Below are 20,362 nucleotides of genomic sequence, written 5' to 3' on the forward strand. Positions count from 1 at the left end.
AAAATATTTTTCTTTCTTATGTCTATGTACTAGTATCTTGTAATAAATAAATAAAAATATTTATTAAAAATATGTTTTTGTTCATATACTAAAAACTAGAATTTCTGTTATTAAAATTATATTCTGTTTTCTAGTCCTAAATTTTAATTCATTATTATAAATATAATGGAATCTTGAAATATTTTTTTTTCAAATGCAATATCACGTGACGCTACTTATACAGAATCAAAATCTATTGATTAATTGATAACTAAGTTCTGAAAATATTAAAATAGTCTGTTGTAGAAAATACATAATACATAATGTACAAAATTTCAAAACTCTAGAGTATCAGGTTTAGTTAATAATATTAATGTCCCGTTTAGAAGCAACACGAGGGCTTTTGGGGGATAAGCCTCAAAATTTTTAGCCGTAGTCAGATGAGGAAAGCGACATCTGAGCTGGCACTCCCTTTTATAAGCTTCCATACCTCATCTATGAGAGAATTCTTGATCATGACATTAGATTTAGCGTGCACCAAGTCCAGATGAATTTAATGGAATCGGGTCTCGAACCTGATTCATCCGGCCCTGAAGCAGACCTTGCCATTATGCCACCACGACCCTCAGTTTACAAGGAAGCGAAGAAAATGGATTTCGTCTTTACAAACATGGAAAAAATGAAATTGAATAAAAGTGTTTGACAAAAATAATTGGGAGAATACAAGGTGAACTCATCAGTTCAAAGTGAATTTTGTTTGTTTGCTGTTTAGTTTTGTTTTTCTGGGGGGGGGGGTGTATTTACCGAAGCTTGCATTTTCGAAAACAAATGGAAAGTTCACGAGAGATACAAGAACAAGAGCTAACAGAGGAGTGCCATCTGGTGCAACAAATTAAATTAATCTATATCCTACATGCATGTTAAATAGCACAATGGATCAAAAACAAAACTCAGTAAAAAAAGAAGATACTTATTGCAATACTTGGTATTGTTTCAATATTCTGATGTCAGATTGATAATGCATTCTTAATTATTCCTTGCTTTAAATGACTCAGACTCACTATAATTCGACATTTCCTATTAGTGCAAGATATTGCAAAATACTCTGCATATAGTAAAACATCGTAAAATTAATCAGTCTTGAAACATTTTATGTTATTGAGACTGGTTATTCTATTTTGAAACATTTTATATCCCGCATTATATTGACAAGAAAAATTACGGTATCAGAATGATTGATTTGCTGAGTCAACGTGAAACAACACCAATAAAAAAAAAATGTACAATGCAGTAGAATCCCCATATACCGAAATTTCATAAATTGAAAATCACAATGTATTGAACTTTATCTAGGGATCTTGGACCTTCAATTAAAAAACAGTTTATCGAATAAAGTTTTTGCACGTCAAACAAAAATTTTCACATAAAAATTATGCGTACATATTACAGTCAAGAGAATTTTTGTTCATAAGAAGGATTATAAATTATAAAGAAGAAACTGTCCCAATGATTTTTATTGCAGCAGAAATTCTTGGAAGACTTAAGTCGTTTACGAAAAAACAGTAAGCACTTGCCGGTGAATGATATTTTTTGAATCTATGAATGCATTTCCTAACTTGAAATGAAATGTTTGCAATCAATTTAACTTTATATTTCATATACGGAATATGACCCCTAAGAGGGAATATTAAAATATGAAAGAGAACCACAAACTAGCCACTCACGCCCCTCCCTAAGATCTAGAGAATAACTACATTTTATGTAGCCGCAGTGGGAACTATGGTTGAGACTTAAGGGCCATCACCGGCCCCGGCGCAACTCCTCCCACATGAGACACGCTCTTCATCGGCAAGTTGAAGCCAACCCCATACATTACTATACCCGAAAGGAATCGAGAATCAAACACCACACCAGAAATTTCTCCTCCCCATATCTGAAGTGCCTTCTGGTGGAATAATTACAAAAGAGGAATTGAGCTTAACAAAAGGAGTAGATGAAAAATGAAAGTGAAGCAAAGAAAAATGAAATTTCGCCATTTTACAAAACCAACAATTTTGAAAAATCAAATTTTTAAAAATAAATCTCTTTTGTAGTTTAATTCTTTTAAATCTTCTATAATAAAAAAATAACTTTGCAATATAGTTTTATTAGAAAATGATCAAAATTTTTAAAATTTGTGTTTCTGTATACTAAACTTTCTATAAATTAAATTTTTTCCAGGGGTTTTCAATTTCGATAGGTAGAAGTCCGACTGCATTTATATACTATATTGATTTTCTTTTTGAAATAAACAAGGCGTCGTAAAGAATTGCATTGGCTTCCGTTTGATTCCATAAAGAATTTCTGTTATTCGTTCTAAATCTCTAGATTTAATTTATCTGCTGCTACTTTTGGTTAACAAATTGAAAGTTGGAATTTCATGCATGTGACTCAGAAATAGCTTAGTGACAGTCTGCAGCCAAATCATTGATACTTTGCTTCCAACAGCGATGTTAATAGTCATCATAAGTAGCTTTTGCATAAAAATCACTTGCAAGAGGCATTTGTAGCTTTGATTTAAATATATTTCGCCTGAATCGATATGGAAATATGAAGATCGAATTTTTTACCCAAGATCAACAAGGAATTCTCATCTTAATCCATGGCCAAATATCTGTTTCTAAAACATGCAATCAATTGTATAATATTTTTTTTCAGCCGAAGTGCGATTGGGAGAATGAATGGTTACGATTTTCTAATACCATATGCAAGGCAGAAAATGCTTAAGTCATGCAACCATTTCATTTGTGAACGGACGTATCTATAGTTGTAAAAGTGTCTGCTCTTAAGAAAGAGGCACTAGAAATAAAATACCATCTTACCTCAAAAGCTTAAAAGAGTGGGATAAGAAGTAGTTAGAAAATTGTTTATCATCTTTGATTTTGTCAGGAATAACATATCATATACATAAATAACCTAAAACAAAAGCAAAAAGTGCGATTGTCAATTGATGTGACATGCATCATTGTTCCAGCATGAACGAAAATTTTCCGTTTTAAGCATTCTTTATACTCTAAGTATTATCTATGACAAAATCAATCCTACTGTATCCAAAACTAACCAAAATATGGCTACTCTGGCCCTCCCAAAGGCATACAGATTAAACTGAACTAGCTACCTTAGGCGACCAGCTTTTTTTACCCAGTTTATTGGCTTTTCAAGCAGTAAAAAGATTAATATGGAATGCAGTTAAAAAAAATTTTCAATGTGTTATTTGATATGACTGAAAGACAGGAATTTAATTGAATCAGTCTGCTACAAATTACTGAGGTACAAATTAAAAAATGTATATATTATGAAATAAAAGCGGAAATGAAAATCCTAATTCGGAGGTCATGTCCAAAGAAAGCATCTTTTAATCTTAATTTTTATAATGGCAAAAGCACGCGATTGAGTTTTTTTGTGTATGAATTTGAATTTCGTCACAACATTGCTTCAGGTTGAAATCAAAGTAATTTTTTTAATATTAAAAATAGAGAAACAAATTGTATGGAAATGAAACTGATAACATTAAATAGATGAGTTTTAGAATTTTAACAAGCCGCATAAAACATTTTTGGGAAATAGTAGTTTTGGAAGATTTGAATATCAGTTGTCATAGGCTTGGAAGCTCGTCCCGTCATCTGTAGTAGGTAGCCAACCCCACACAGTTTCTGTATCCACCAGGATGGCGAAAACCAACTCCTATACTAAAACTTCTTATTCGCATATCTTAACCTTGGGGAAGGAGGAACACTAGTATAGATGTGAATTTCTCAAATTTAAATCAATTGTTTAGAGTTAAGGCTGTCATTAATGGTCACTCCACATCACGCCATTGAAGCAATGGCAATCCACCCCATTCCATTCTTTCGCCCATCCATTTAGATTGATCATTTGTGATTACAAGTGATTTTCATCTCAATCTCAACAACAAACCCTTTGTTAAAGTACAACTCAAGTCTCCCGCCCTACTTGGACTCAGAGAGCACCCAAACTAAAAGCCTAATTGCTTCTCATTCCAGTTGGATTGAAAGCATATTTACATGGACTGAATATTCAACCTTCTAATCCACACCATGCCAATTCTGACTGTTTTTACGCAGATCAGATCGCCGATAGACCTTGGAGTGTCACTGCTGCATGGCATGATTTGGAGTGATCGTAAATGTCCAGATTTAGACCTATTAAATTTTGCAAAATTATCTCGTGTCCTATGGTTTTAGTTTATTAATTGTTTTTTGCTTTAATGAAAAGAAAAACTAATATCTTGAAGAGTTGACATTGCATGCGTGACATCTGTGATATCTCACAGAATAAATAGTGGAAACGTTTTACAAATTTCAATTGTAGACCTTTAAAGATATTTTTTGAAAAAAAAATTAATCTTTTCTAGATTAATCAATTTCTGTTTTTAAAGAAAATTCCTATCCTGTTTAATGCTTGTCTGTACTAAGATTAGAAATTAACTGTTTGATAAAATAATAATACACTGATAGAAAATAATTTTAACTTTAAATTTTCAATTATTATGCATTTTATACTTATGCATCCAAAAATTTTGTTCTAATTTATTATTCTTTTTTTTTTTCTTCCTGGGTAAAGGGAATGCTAAATGGCATTGTAAAGGCAAACCAGCTCACTGGAATTCTGAATTCCCTGATCTTACAGAATGTCGCTCTTTATGGCTGGAGAACCTTAAAGAAAGAGTAAATGTATTTTTCATTTATAAATAAATAGCATCTTCTTTTTTTAAAAAAAAACTTCTTTATATTAAACTTTAAATGAATACTTTCCTTTGCAGCTTCAAAATGGAGATTCAATTATAGGTATCATATCCGAACTAGCTGTTATGTCTTCTGCAAAAGCTTTATTCAGTGAAGATATAAAAATACTCAGTGAGCTAACTCAACAAGCTTTACATAAAAGTATAAGCAGCATGGAAAATTTCTTGGATACGTGGCATAGATACCATGTCCTTCGAGAACTCTTGCAGGTATATTGTTTGGAACCATCGTCCAAATTTTAATGCATTTTATAGTATATTATGATTACAATAGAATGTTACATATTCAAACTTATGATGTTTTATAATGCATTAATGATTTTTATTATTACTTATTGCACATTTTAATCCATTTTATAGCACTTCTGAAATTCACATGACTTAAAAGTCAGGTATCATCTACGACTGAGAATGTCTTCTGAAATTTCATTAAGAATAGAGTTAAGAATCCGTTTTTCTTAAACATATCGATGACCGGTTTGCGTTCCACCAGCTGTTAAGTTTACATTTTATACGGGGATTCGAAATTATTAAATTTATATATTTACAGCAGATTACTAAATCACTGTGCATTTAAAAATATATTGAAGCGGGAATTTGCTCTATTTTTATGTACGTTTATTTATATTTTTTCTGAGATAAAAAGAACATCTACTAAATATCTGAAGTTTTTTTAATATTTATTGAAGGTACTCTAATGGCATTAGAAGATAACGACCATTGTTAAAAAATATCCCATTCTCGTCCATTTCAATCAATCAATCAAACCAAAGCAGCTTGGTTTTAATAACATCCTTTTAATTTTAATTTTCGTGCATGATTCCTTTATGAAAGTCTTTTTTCGTTGACCTAGAGAATTATTTTCGATCAGAAACTTTTGATTTTTTCTGGATAGATCTATGTTTAATATAGTAGATACTACCATTTCACTTTAGATTATTATCAAATAGAATTGCTTTTTAGAATGAATGAATTTTCTGTTTTATTAAGTTGGGCTTGTATAAAACTTTTTCACCCAGTATGTATTTAATGTCACTTTATCAATGTGATCTGCTAATTTTCAAAGCTATCTGAAGGTATTAAAAATAATTTAAAATAGATTGTTTTTAATGTTTAAAATATCTAATTTGATGTTCCCATTTCTGTTGCTATCAGTATCTGTTTAATTGTTAACTGTTTGGTTAAGATTTTAATTGAAAAACACAATTTAATTAAAATATTGACTAAGCAATCAAACTAAGCAAAAAAATTTTCATTTGTAAGTGAGCCGTTTTATTATTATCAAAAAAAAAAAAAAAAAAAAAAACCTTCTCTGATTTAGAATAGCATGACGTTACTTTTGGGGAAACATTTTAATTTACAATTAGGATACATAAAATTGTAATGTTTCACATTAAACTAAGATTGCATGAAATAACCCCCATTGCATAAATGTATTTTGTATTGCAATAAAGTATATTGTTTTGCTTTCTTCGAAGTATTTACTTCCAGTATTACATGTAATTGCTATATATCATAAGTGTAATGAAGATAAACATGCTTTCAAAATTATTTCAGTTATGAAACATCAAAATAACACATTATTGTATTCTCTACAAATAATATTATGAAAGGTATAACTGTTTTCGGTTTAACTAAAATTTCATTTTCCTAAAAATTTGTAGCTATAAAATGATAAACAATTAAATTTTCATTTTTTTGGTAGATTCATATAAATATATAATCAAGTCCCTTTACATTACAATATTAAATTTCCACTTATATATTGTTAAAATGTATTATCTGAGATTTAGCTTGCTGTAACAGTAATTACCTGAAATGCTAATTGAGTTTTCTGAATGCTATTTCTGGCATCTTAAATTAAATAATTTAAATATTGGATGGTTATAAATTTGAATTCATTACTTGAATTGAGGAAAAGGTGCCTTTGTGTGTGTGTTTAATACAAATGTGATCATATATCTCTGCTAATTCTTTTCATACTTAGTAGAAAAATTAAAATGATTAATTTTCAAAATAGCCTATATTTGTTTTAAATTGTAATTTTATTTTCAATTTTAACAGAAAAATATTTTCAAAATGTATTATATTGTAAAATTAAATATACAAGAGACATTGTTTATATGTATAAAAATTAATTAAATATTAATAGTTGTCTTATTTTATTTATTTATTATGATTCATAATTATATATAAAAAGTTTTCTTCAGCATTTTTACTTTAACTGTCATATTTCTTACTATATCCTATATTAGATAGTTCCATTTTATTATTTTATAACTCTAATTATGCAACTAAGCAATTGGTAATTTTATTGAAAAGTACAGATTTAAGTTGTAAAGTTACATTTTATTGTGTGCAATGTATAAGATATTTTTTAAAGTTAATACACAGAATGGCTCTGTCTTTAAAATTGAAGATAATTTTAGTAATAACATACTGTATGGGAAAAATCTTTACTTAAGGTGCAAAATACTAATTTTATCCCCACAATATTATGGCTTCCTAACTTTCATCTTCTGATTTTACATATTTTTTTTCAAATGTCATAAAAAGCAATTTTTTTTGAATTTTTTTTTTTTTTTCATTTAAATTACTATTTGTATGTAAAAAAAATCTTAACTGGTTAAATTTTTGTTACTTCAAAACGGAAATTTACAGCCTTTTCTTCTTTAATATAACCACTCAACCAGTCATTCACTTTAAATCTATTCAAATAGAAATCTATTTCTTAACATAAAATTTAGAATTAATGAAAAAAAAATAAATAGTGCACAAATCAAATCGTTCTCCTTAAGAAATACCTTGTACACCACATATTCTTCTGTCTGTTCTCAGAATGGGAAAATAATTGCAGAAATTATATGAAAGTGCTGCATATGGGTTGTTTGGTACCTGTCATGTGAGCATAAATTGACCTCATTTCTTTAAAAAACAAATTTTTTACAACTTCAATTGCTGTTAAGTTGCCCTATTATTATCATAATATAAATTGCAAATATTTTAACTCAAAATTAACAGAAAATAAATTAATGATGAATAATTTAATATCAAACAAATGAGCATATGATCAAAATTACCTGCAAAAACTATTTGTTAATATTTATAAATATAGAATTTTAGTAAAGATATTCAACGAATTATTAATATTCTATGAGTTATTGATATTCAATCAAATTAGCACATTTTTGTTTTTGGATTCTTATATTTTTTCTGTATTTTGAACAGTCCGCACTTCAGACATTTAATGGTCTCTTAGATGATAAACAAGATATTGCATGGAAAGATATACCATTATTCGAAAAGAAAATGATTCTATCTAAGCTCCTTCAAAAACTGGATGAAAGTGCCCTCCTCTTAGCTGAGTCATCAAGTGAAGACGGCTCATTTAGTTTAATCAAGAGTAATATTTGTAAGTAAACGTACTGTTTTTAAATGTATATAACATTTTCAAATAATTTAATTACTTATTTCTTACTTATGACTATCTTAAATTATATTTTATTAAATATGCTAACTCTTTAAACCTTGACATTTTGTAAAAGGTCAATTATCTACCTGTAATGAATTACCCAAATTTCAACGATGTAAATCATAAATTACCTGCAGAGAGTAAAAAAAAAAAAAAAAAATTGATAAAATTTTTTATCGGAAACAAGTTTTATGCTTTTTGATAGCTTCAATAAAACAGCTGAGGAGTAGCTAATGTGAAAGGAAGCTTAATTTATTTTATTAATTATGACCCTTCATTTTATGCTTATCAGAAAAACTAATTATTAAATTAACTGCATATATCTATCTTTATTAAAAATATATCTCTTGATCTAAAATATATCTTATTATTTTAGGGTTTTTTTTTTTAATTTTATTTGATTAACAGACTGTACTCATTTGCAGAATTTTAGGTTTATTATTATAATAAATACATTTATGTAGACAACTGAAAGTTTGAAACATTTGGTGTGTATTCTACTAAGAATTTTCAGATATTAATCTGACTTCTAATTACTGCTAAATTGCATTGACTACTTAGGATGCATTAAAATCCTTGAAAAAAATCAGGTTATAAAATTATTTTATGAATTTCTTCATATAACATAGCAAGTGATTACTGTGGCAGAAGTAATATTTAATACATGAACATAAAGCCTACTGGTTTCTTTCATTGCAGGAAAAAATAGTTTAAAAATTCCTGTTTAGTCCAGAAGAGAAAACTTAAGATATTAAAAGTTAAAATAGCATTTTATGGATTTCTATTCTGAATGTTTAGATTAGCTGCAGGATTAAAAATAATAAATATAATTGTACTAATTCATATATATTGGTATGCTCATTTAGTTTATGTTTTTCAGGGATATCCCTTCAAGTTATCAAATCAAGGAATGCAAAAATTTTTACGTTTCCCATATATGAGGATATATTTTTGGAGGCTGATGGTATTTACTGGGTAAATGTACAAGACAAAGTTGTTATTCCAATAGAAGCTATAGAAGATTATGCAAAGAATGGTATAGTTGATTTTGTTCATTCCTTGGATAAAATACATGTTTTTGCAGGAATTCAAAAACCCCTGACTGTCTAATCTTCTAATAATTTATTAGTTATCAACCTGACACTAAAACATTTTTACTTTTAAACACTTTTTTTTAATATTACCAATATATGTACTTCCTCAGATTATAACTTGATTTTAAATCAATTTAGACTAATTTATGAGAAGCGAATGAAAACATATTTATTTCATTCTTAAAATATATCAAAACATGCTAATCTAGTATTACACATTTTTTAAGAATTTATCATTCAAATACAGTACACTCCCGATTATCCGCGAAATTGGGTGGCGCGGCCACCGCGGATAACAAAAATCGCGGATAATCCGAAAAAAAAAATAAAAACGGGTATAGTAAAAGAGAAAACAGTCATTCCAACTTTGAAAAATGTGCAATAAAACGTAAAATAAACAGCAAGAAATGTTTAACTAACGCTTAATATTTTAGTATATCACTCAAAATTAACCTAAAATGCATTTTATTAATGAAAAAATAAAAGTCCTTTGTACTTACGAGAGGCGTCAAGGATACACAGAAAAATTAATACATATGTACTGTTTTAATACTGTAATGTATTATGTAATTACAAAAGCATAACTGTAAAACTACACCTTTTTGAAGAAATCAGTCATTTGTGTTTGCTTCTTGCTTTGGAAGCATTTTCTCTTTGCTTGGAAGCAAAAAAAAAAAAAAAAAAAAAAACTTAGTGCGGCAGGCGCGGATAATCCGCTCCACGGATAACCCGCCCGCGGATAATCGGGAGTCTACTGTACATAGAGTTATTCAAAATTAAATAAATTTGGATTTTATAAAATAAGTCCTACTTTATTCATAATTGAATAATGCATTGTAAACTCAGGTTTCAAACTGCAAATCATAAAAAGAGTCAATCATGAGTTCATTAGTGAAATAATTTATTATGATAAAAAATTTACTGGAATATAAATAATTGATTTTTATATTTTTGAAATCCAATTTCGAATAAAACTGGATCAGCACATATTGGGATGAAACTTAATCAACATATAGTGAAAAATGAAATAATCTTTTGGAAATTTATAAAGTTTTTATTCAGAGTTTTTCTCTAATATTAAAAAAAATTAACAGTAACATTTCGCAGACCTTTCTATATCCAATTTTATTAATGATTCACTCACAAATATTGCAAAAAAATATTTGAAATTTTATCCTTTTATTATTGTTTCCTACTCTGTTTATATTCTAATGCAAACAAAGTCAAGTATTCTTAATTAATTTATGTTAATATTTTTAATAATAATTTTCATATCAATTAAAATGGATGGTTTCAGCATTGAGGGTTTTTTTTTTTTTTTCCTACTAATGAATTGCTTTATAATATTTTCCCTCATTACAGATTGTGCTTGTTAATATGTACAATTTTATGTATTTAACTTGTATATATTATAATTTTTTTCCCCTCTTACTACTTTTGCTTTCTACTCATTTTGTGAATATTCACCGTTGTATGATTGCTTCATTGGTAAATGCAGAGGCATTGTTCATTTTAATCGCTAGAATCAGTTAATATATAGTATTATTTTAATCTTCGGAATAAAGAGGGGCATTACAATAAAAGTTTTATGAATTATAATATTACTTTCTATGTGTTTTTGCATGCATTTTATGCTACAAAATCATTTAAACTTTATTCATGAAAATTATTAATACTTAATTTCTTTTTCAGGGTTTTATAAAGTAGTTTTCTCTATATTCAATAAGCTGGATGATTACTTATTGCCAGGCTCTACAATTTTGCATTATCCGCTTGATCATACTTCTGAAAATATTACACGAATTCTAAATTCTAGAATTATTAGTATATCTCTAGAAAAAGGTGGAAATGTTAAGTTAAGTCGTCCTGCTGTGATTACCTTCAAACATCGATATGTAAGTAAAGTACTTAAACTTCTTTAGTATTTTAACTTCCATGTTTCTTGCTCTCATTGGTATTGACATATGATAACAATTAATTGTTTTATTGTAAATATATGACATTATATTGAGTATAAGTGAATTAATCTATCATAAATAAACTACTTTGTATGCATAAATGAAGCAAAATTTTGGGGATATTTTTTTATGAAGAAATAAATTATTTTGATGCTTAGAGATTAAATGCTGAAATATCAACAAAAAAAATATTATCATCATCTTTGCAAAATGCTTACCTTAATTTTAAAAATCTTGACATGGAGGTTCTAAAAAGTGTATTTGCTAGTTTTGTAGTCTTACCTCTCCCTCTTAGGTTTTGCCATTTTCTGTCACTAGCTATAATCTGTATATTTTCTGTAGGCGCGTCAAGGACAGTCAATTTCCCCACTCTTCATGCTTTTCACTTCTACATTACCATGGTTTCGATAAAGCTTGTTTTTTTTCTATGCTGGTGCATTTCAGTAAGAAGATAGAATTAAGACAAAAAATTAGATTATGTAGCTAAAATTTGAAAGCTTGTCTATTACTGAAATACAGTAACATTGTGAAGATTTTCTATGGTATTTAATAAAAGTTTTATAAATATTTTAACATCATATGTTATAATGTAAAGAAAATTATAAATATTTTGACATTAAAAATTAAGATGGCAATGTAAGCAAACAATTTTATTCAATCATTGAGTTTGAAGTATTTTCGTAAGTAAATAAAATATAAAAAAGCTGGCGTGGTCTCCGTAAAATTTTCTCTCACATTCTTTAATAAAGTTGCTAAGAACCCCTTGCATGGTGTAAAATAGTTATGAAATGAGTTTTGGCATGAATTTAGCATTTTTTACTGAATATACCATGTGATTCTTGGCCAGTTTTTTTTTTAAATTTTCGTTTAAGACGCAGGTTTTTTTTTTTTTTTTTTTCTTTAACTGATTGAAATAAAAATTATAGTCATAAAATCACACACCAAATTCGATATATTTAAAACTTTTTTTTTTTTGAGTTTGAAAAATAAATATATATATTTTTACACATTGTTATGATTATCAGAGTAAATTTTTGCCTGTTTCATATTAAAATAAATAAAAGAATTTTAAAACATAAAAATATCTAATTTAAAGGTTTTGCTTAACTTAATCGTCGCTTTCGCTGCCATCTTGTAAATTGATTAAAATATTTTCAATTGCATATTCTGTAACACCAGAATTAACTAAGTCCTCTTCTTGTATTTTCTCTGCGTGTTTTATCATTTTTTCTAATCATCCACTGTTATGTTTAACAGTGCTTCATTGAGCAATTCCCTAACATCTGTAATTTTGAAAGTTTTATTTTTCTTCGCAATTTCGCTCTTCACCTGCACCCAGATAAGTTATATAGCATTGTACTGGCAGTGATAGAGTAGGAGTCTCACTACTTCATATTCCATTTTGTATGCTACTTGATCAAGCTCATATGCTTTATGTTTTTCTTTGTGCTTCTTTACAATGCTCAATAATTCTGGTCTGGTTTTGGTAGTATTGTAAGGAATATTTTTGCTCAGAAGCCATAACATAGTGTCAGAATTTTTTGCCCTTGTGGAGGGAATTTTTTCAGCATATGCCAAATGATAGCTCACATTATCCATGACAATGACAGATGGTTTCTCCAATCTTCTATGTAAATCAAGAAACCACATTTTGAAAATTTTACTATTCATCTCTTCATGACAATCAATTGTACTTTTGGATTGAAATACAAGTTATGCCAATGGAATAACGCCTAAATCAGCATGGCAAATGATCAATCTTGGTACTTTCTCCAATGGTATGTTTAAGCTTCATTGGGAAGAGAAACGTTGCCAAATATGTTTAGGTGAATGGTTAACGTTTACCCAAATTTTATCAAAGTGTATCATAGGCCTGGATAAAGAGTCATTTCTAACTTTGTGCATTTTTCTCAAAAATATCATTTGAGAAACAATGATGTTGTTTCTTTCCATTAAAAACCTTCGATCATTATTGCACTTTTTGTAAAAAAATCCCAAGTTTTTTAAAATTGTCCATAATGATTTTGCCCATTTAGAAAAATTAATTTTTCCACTGTTGGATATTCACTTCTGTCAAAATTCTTGTATAGTCTGACACACAACAACTTTTGTCAAAATCATCCAAATCTGTGACAGGCTTTGTTCATGGATTTCTTTTCTTAGGCGATTCGAAAACTGGATTCAGCATCTGTAGTCTTATCAGCTGCTGCACAAATTTGCTGTACCGTTCTGTAGAAAACGCTACACATTTCAGCAGTTACATTCTGGTCTGTAAAAACAATTCTCTTACCATAGCATTCAGTTTGGACGAGAACAAATCTTTTAAGTAATTGTGTACATTGTAAAAAATCATCTTTGATTGTCTCTGGACATCAGGCCTATTCATGATAGCAGAGCTTAAAAAAGATGCTTCACCACTGTTTTGTGATAAAACAAATTAATTTATAATTAAGAAAAAAAAATGTCGAAGGAGCAAACTATAATGAACTAGAACAAACTATAAAGCAGAAAGCTATCAAGCACCATAACAGCTGTGTAAAAAAAAAAAAAAAAATATTGTTGTCTGTTGCACTGTTGTCAAGGCAACGTGGTCAAAAATTTGACCTTGATGTACCTATAGAAATTACATGAACTATAAAACAGGATAAAGTTTCGAGCAAAGAACAGAACATTTCATGGGAAGTGCAAAATCAGGGAATTTTAAACAGATCTATGAATACTACTTTGCTATTACTCATGCTAAGAATAATTAACTAGTTTGTGGAACTGTTCCGAATGTCAACACATAATTTAGGGAAGAATGAGATATACAAAATAAAAAAAATCAATCAGGAATGGACTGTCTGATTTCAAACTGTTCTCAGGTTTTGTTTTTCTTTATGGTCATTTTTGTTTTCTCAGAGTCACCATCATGCTTTGAATATATCATCATCTATGACTTTTAACTTACTTTCACATGGCAGATCTACTTTTTAAATAAATTACTAAAACTCAGAAGATATCTTGTTACTGCCTTAAACTATGGAATGATTCAGTAAAATTTTTGTTAACTCTGTACTTATTAAATGTTGCTGCAATATAAATAATAATTGTGATTGATTCTAAATTGTATGCATTTTGAAGATTGCTTTTGTGATTTTCTTAAAATTCTTTTATTTTTAATATGATCAAAAAACACTTGTAATGTTCATGTTTTATAGGAGGAAAATGTTAGTAATCCAGTCTGTGCTTTCTGGGATTTCCATTTAAGGTATATTATGTTTGTTTTTCCCTTAAAATGTGTTTGACTATAATATTGTTTGTTACATCATGATAAAGTAATGTTGAAATTTTGCATTTGATAGCAAATACAGTCAAATTCAAAATGCTGAGGTCATGTTTTTATCCTCAATATCCTTTCATAAGCATGTATTAGGAATGTACACATTTCACTTTGAAAAGACTATCTCTTTGGTAATGTTATTGAGAACAATGGTGCATATGCATAATGTATTAGTAGATTTGGAGTATGATTGCCATTCTGCAGAAACTCTTTTCATGAAATGTTTGATGAAAAGTTTTAAAATATAATTCATTGGGGAAATAGTTGCTACTAGTGATTGCAATACCCGTATTTTGATCCATTCATACAATTTTGTAATACCGGTATTCACAAGTTTAAATACCGTTTTTTCGGTATTTACTAGAAATTTTTAAAATTGTCTTCACTATATGTTCAGGGATCGTCAACATAGCAAAATAGTATATGTTTTTGTTTTTATGTTTTCCTAACAGGTGAAATTAATTTGACTGTGATTTTTGAACGATTTTTAAAACTGAGAAATCCAATTCAAAAAGCAATAATCGACTTAAACCTGCAAATTAATTTTTCAGATAGTGAATTCGACTTAATATCCAGAACTATATCAGCTCTACTTCCAATAAAACTGCTTATTGAGGCATTATGTCGAAGAGATTCTAATTTATTAACATCTAATGCAACAATAAATTTCATGTTCTGTCTCTGAAAGAACAGCACACATCACTATCTGAAGAATTTTATATTACATTGAAAAATCTCACAGAAAAATTGCATACCAAAATAGAAAATGTCTTACGGTAATTATAATATTATTACATAATTTAAGTTCATTTGTGTTTTAGTTGCAGCAGCATTAGCGCTCTCTAAATACAATGTATATTTTATATTTTATTATTATATAGATTCAGAAAAATTATATAGGTGTTTTTGCACATTGTTTACTTATGGATTGATAGTTTCTTATTACATAATTATAATGATATTTAAAAGGAAAATGAAAAAGAAGAAAAGAGACTAACCAATTCATATCTGATCAATTTTATGATAAATTTTCTTAAAATTTTTTTCCCACAAACCTTTCCACATTCAGAAGAATTCGGTACAATTATCAAAGATTATGATGACACTAATGTCGATAGTGAAAAGGAATTGTCTCTTGAACCAAAATTAGAATTAGCAATAAATAAAAAAATATCAACAAACCAAAATACAATACAGAAATCAGCTATATCCAAAACCATCAGATGAGAAATCGATTTATTTGAAGATGAGGGATTTAGAGGCTAATATTTGGAAAAAGTATTTCGCTCATTTCTAACAGTACCACCAACTAGTATAGATGCCGAAAGAGCGTTTTCGACAGTTGGTAATTTTTGCACAAAATTACGTTCCAAGCTTAATGACAGTACAATTGATGCATTATGTTTTTTTAGATCACATTTCAAAAATTTGTAATAGTACCACAGACTGAATAGTGATATTTACACTTTTTTGTGATTTAAATAAATAAGATGTTCCTTTACTTTTTTGATTCTTTATATACTGTTATAATTTATAAGTTACAAATTATTTTTTGTGATATTTACACTCTCTAATAAAACTGCAAATAAAAGAAACACCTTTGTTTTCTTCCTTTTTCTAAAATTTCTACTACTGGTATGCAACTTTTGGTCCAATCTTGCAATCCCTAGTTGCTACTGTGAATTGCTGCAATATTGAGGAATGTTCCAGTCAAGATTATTTTCAAGGGCTTAAAATTTACAATGATATTCAGATCTTCATTCCCTTTATAAATCATATTAATATACTCATGAAATGGATATACATCAAGTTTCATAGACAGTCAGCCAAACTTGAGTACTTGGTCGGTTGCAATTCAACAATAAGAATTTTTATTCCATTACATAAAAAATTGTAAATAATTTATAATGGCTTTTAGCTGTCATTTTCAGCTTTGGGTGTGTTTTGTTTTCACTTTCAGCTAATCTCATCATAATCAAAAGTATCTTGGTGTTCAATTGTATGGATAAAAATTAAACTTTTACCTTAAATAAAAAATCAAAGGATTCTTGATCTTTCTGTCTGTTCTTTGGAAAATGTAATGCTCTTCTCTTTCAAATGATATTTTTCCTTGTATCCTATTATTTTTAAAGCAGCAAAAATTGATGAATAGGTTCAATTCCAACTTGATAAAATATTAAAAATAGTTTTTTTTTTTTTTTTTGTAATGAACTGTCTTGACAGTAAATGCAATAAAAATAAGCTTCATTTCTGTACAATTAAAAAAATATAAAATGGCTTATTAATGGATGTGTTTCAATAGGTTCAACGGCGGCCTGATAAAATATTAAAAATAGTTTTTCTTTTACAAAAAAAACTGCCATGCAGCAAAAACAAATAGCTTCATTATTTCTGTGCTATACAAATAATGTAAAATAGTGTGTTAATGAATGTATTTCAAATTTTAGGGACTGGTCTGCAAAAGGTTGCCGGGTAGAAATAAGTAATAAATCTCATACAGTGTGCTTGTGTGATCACTTAACCAATTTTGCTCTAATAATGGATTTACAAACAGATTTTGTAAGTAATTTATTGCATTATTCTTGTTTGTCATTAATTTATTTGTCATCTTGTATCTAAAAATTACTTTTTAAACAAAAAGATTTATGCAGCCATTGATTTTATTACAAGTTCTCATTTTATTGTACACTTTCTAATTGTATAACTAATTTTCTTTACTATTAGTTACAATACTGATTTTCATTTTCTTTCCATGAGTTAATACATAATTATGTATTATCACATCATATGCTTTTAAAAATATGAATTCTTTTTAAATAAGAGGTAATACAACTTTAGTTATTTAAGTCAGCAATAACAAAAATGTGATCTATGGAATGTAGAGAATGATATGAAAATCTAAAATGCATGATGGAAATTATGTATGGAAATCTAAAAGAAATCAAACTTTCCTTTGAAATTTTTTCTTCTGGTCTAAAATAATTTTATGATGTAATTGAATATGAGTAAATTATATTTTCAATAATGCAATTGTGATATCCTTTTCAAACTTTATAGTGCGTTACTTTAAAAAAAATTGGAGTCCCATCAATGATTATTTATGCTAATCATTAAATGAAAATCAAGCATATTTAACTTATTTGGTGAAACTGATTCATTTCATGATATTACTCTATTCTTTCATAGACTCCTTCATTGAATTCTGATATATTATACATGATCATCACAATTGGTTGTGTAGTTGCAACAGTTGCTTTACTTTTTACTGTTATTGTGCTGTTCTTGTTAAGGTAAGAAGCTATTTATAACTATTAAGAAGTATTTAAACATATCTGCCATTCAACTATGTATGAGATACAAATTAATTTTATTAAAAAGTGAATTTAACCTTTATTTAAGAATAAAATCTGTCATTTCTCTTCAATTTGATTTCCATCATTCTCATTCTTTGTTCGTGGAATTTTCAAAATCCTCTTCAGAACTGCAACGTGCAAATTCAGTAAATTAAAATTCAGATTATCTTTCATTCTAATTATATTTGTACCATTTTATTTAGTAACTGTAGACAGCTAGAAAAAGTTTTCTGACACCCACAAATATTAAATGATTGTTATATGGTGGCAAATATTGATACATTTGTAACTTAATGTATTTTTACCCACTGCCGCTTTCTGATTTGTCTAAAATACTAAAACTCATAACAAAATCATTAAAGTTTCTTAAAAAAAGTAATGGAAAGGATATCTAAAAAGGAATTTTAGGATTTCTTTTCAAGTTCATGTATCAAAAATTCATTGTGTGGTTGATCTTCAAGAAACTGTGAAGCTCTGCTAATGTAAATGTAAAAGTTTTACATGAAAGAGGACATGAGGGTACCTTTACAGTGATTTTTATGATACATTTTATATCATTTCTTCATGAAAAAAGTAAACTTAAATAACAAATTTAAGATTATATGGTGGAATATAGTATAAGAAAACATAGTGGAATATTGAAAATATAATAGCATTATATTTCATAACAATGTAATTTTGATTAACTACCATTAAGCACAATATTTATATCATTTACTTTAAAATGTACTGTGGCATAATAATGAATTCAATAAAGCATGGTTATAATCAATCCCCCCCCCAAAAAGTGAAAAATCTCAATAAATTTAAATAGAAAAGTTAGATTATTTAAATGCTTAATTTATCTAATAGGGAATGCACTGCTTTTTAATTAAATGCAAATTTTCATTGAAGTTTAGTTTTGAGATTATTTTAAATAAGGTGATTGAACTGATATAATGAAATTCTTCTTTATGTAAATTTTGTTTCTAGTGCACTTCAACTAGAATTTTATATTTAAATATTTGTAGCATTGCAAATATGCACAAGTTTATAAAATACTTTAACAGCAAAATTTTTTGGAAAATCGTCTTTACTTTTAGTTTATCATAAAATAGAGAAAGTAAGTTGTTACTGTTGTCTATTGTTGCTAAATCCACTGTTAGAAATAGAAAAATCCACTGTTAGAATAGAAAATAAATAAGAAAAAGAGTTTCGAAAAATGAAAAGGTTTTAACTTGAATATAGTAAGAAAAAAATTATATGAAAATAATTTATTTTCTAAATTTTCATTGCTTATTGAAATAAAATATCTTCTAATCTTCTGCCTTTGTAGCAAGAAATTTACTAAATATTTACTGGTCAGTACTAGATCACGCTCCACAACATAATAATGCCTCTTTTATCTTTCATTCTTTTGCGAGTTATTTAGGAATAGGAAACAAAATATATTGCAATTATTATTATCCTTAGAATTAAATGCAATCCACATTAGTTACTGATATTACATAATCCTGTAATTTTAATTGTTTCTTAAGAAAAAACTTAAGAAAAGTACCAATTTTCTGAATGTTCAGCTCTTTAATCTTGCACTTGTCTAAATGAATTTCTGTCTTTTTATTTCAGCGTGGATCTTTCAGAAGATAGCACTTTCATTCATAGAAATATGTTTCTATGCCTTTTATTATCAGAACTTGTTTTCCTCGGCGGAATTAAACAAACAAACCATCATCTTGCTTGTTCATTTATTGCTGGAATATTGCAATATTTATTTCTCGTAACTTTTTCTTGGATGTTCTTTGAGTGCTATCACCAATATGTAACACTGATTCAATCTTGTGATGGCAAAAAATCAAAATCCTGGTGGTATTATGTAGTTGCATACACTGTTCCTGGAATCATCACTGGTATCTCAGCTATAATTGACCCTAGCAGTTATGGTACCAGCCGCTATTGCTGGTTGCAAGCTGATAACTACTTCGTATTCAGTTTCGTAGGCCCTGCTGTCAGTATAATATTTGTAAGTATTTCCTTTCCTATAATGTGAAATTGTATTTTGCTAAAAATTAACTTGTAAGAGGTTGTGTGGTATTTCTTTTAACCAGAAAAGTCCTGTACTAAAAAGAAATATCTTAATTATCAAATTTTCTAAATTGGAGGTTCTTTAAAAAATTTTTATACACAATTTCTATTTGGTAGAGAAACATTTCTGCGTCAGCATTACCTTCTAACAAATTTTGCTGTTACTTCATAATTTAGAGACAGATTATAACAAATAGGTAAATAATAAAATTTGGATGCCCAGCAAATTTTGGCAAAATCTCTGAAGTCAAGATGATTTTCTTCAATGTTTTATTCTTGCAATGTTGAAGAATTCCAAACAAGAATCTGTAACAGCTTT

The 20,362-nt window shown here is 28.0% G+C and overlaps 1 protein-coding gene across 5 annotated transcripts in view; it reads left to right on the forward strand.

Annotated features, from left to right (window-relative positions):
- The window catches only part of LOC129958714 (latrophilin Cirl-like), a 172,805-nt gene that overhangs the window by 140,764 nt on the left and 11,679 nt on the right, over positions 1-20,362 (forward strand). For 4 of the 5 annotated variants that reach the window (XM_056071363.1, XM_056071366.1, XM_056071364.1 and 1 more), the window contains 9 exons: positions 4,603-4,712; positions 4,802-4,993; positions 8,012-8,195; positions 9,136-9,291; positions 11,042-11,244; positions 14,508-14,557; positions 17,077-17,188; positions 17,816-17,919; positions 19,588-19,981. In XM_056071363.1, the coding sequence (XP_055927338.1) occupies positions 4,603-4,712; positions 4,802-4,993; positions 8,012-8,195; positions 9,136-9,291; positions 11,042-11,244; positions 14,508-14,557; positions 17,077-17,188; positions 17,816-17,919; positions 19,588-19,981 (1,505 nt within the window). The remainder of the gene's footprint in view (positions 1-4,602; positions 4,713-4,801; positions 4,994-8,011; positions 8,196-9,135; positions 9,292-11,041; positions 11,245-14,507; positions 14,558-17,076; positions 17,189-17,815; positions 17,920-19,587; positions 19,982-20,362) is intronic. The other variant, XM_056071365.1, reaches the window with a different exon arrangement.

This window comes from Argiope bruennichi, chromosome X1 (genome assembly GCF_947563725.1).
Source record: "Argiope bruennichi chromosome X1, qqArgBrue1.1, whole genome shotgun sequence".
NCBI classification, from domain to species: Eukaryota; Metazoa; Arthropoda; class Arachnida; order Araneae; family Araneidae; genus Argiope; species Argiope bruennichi.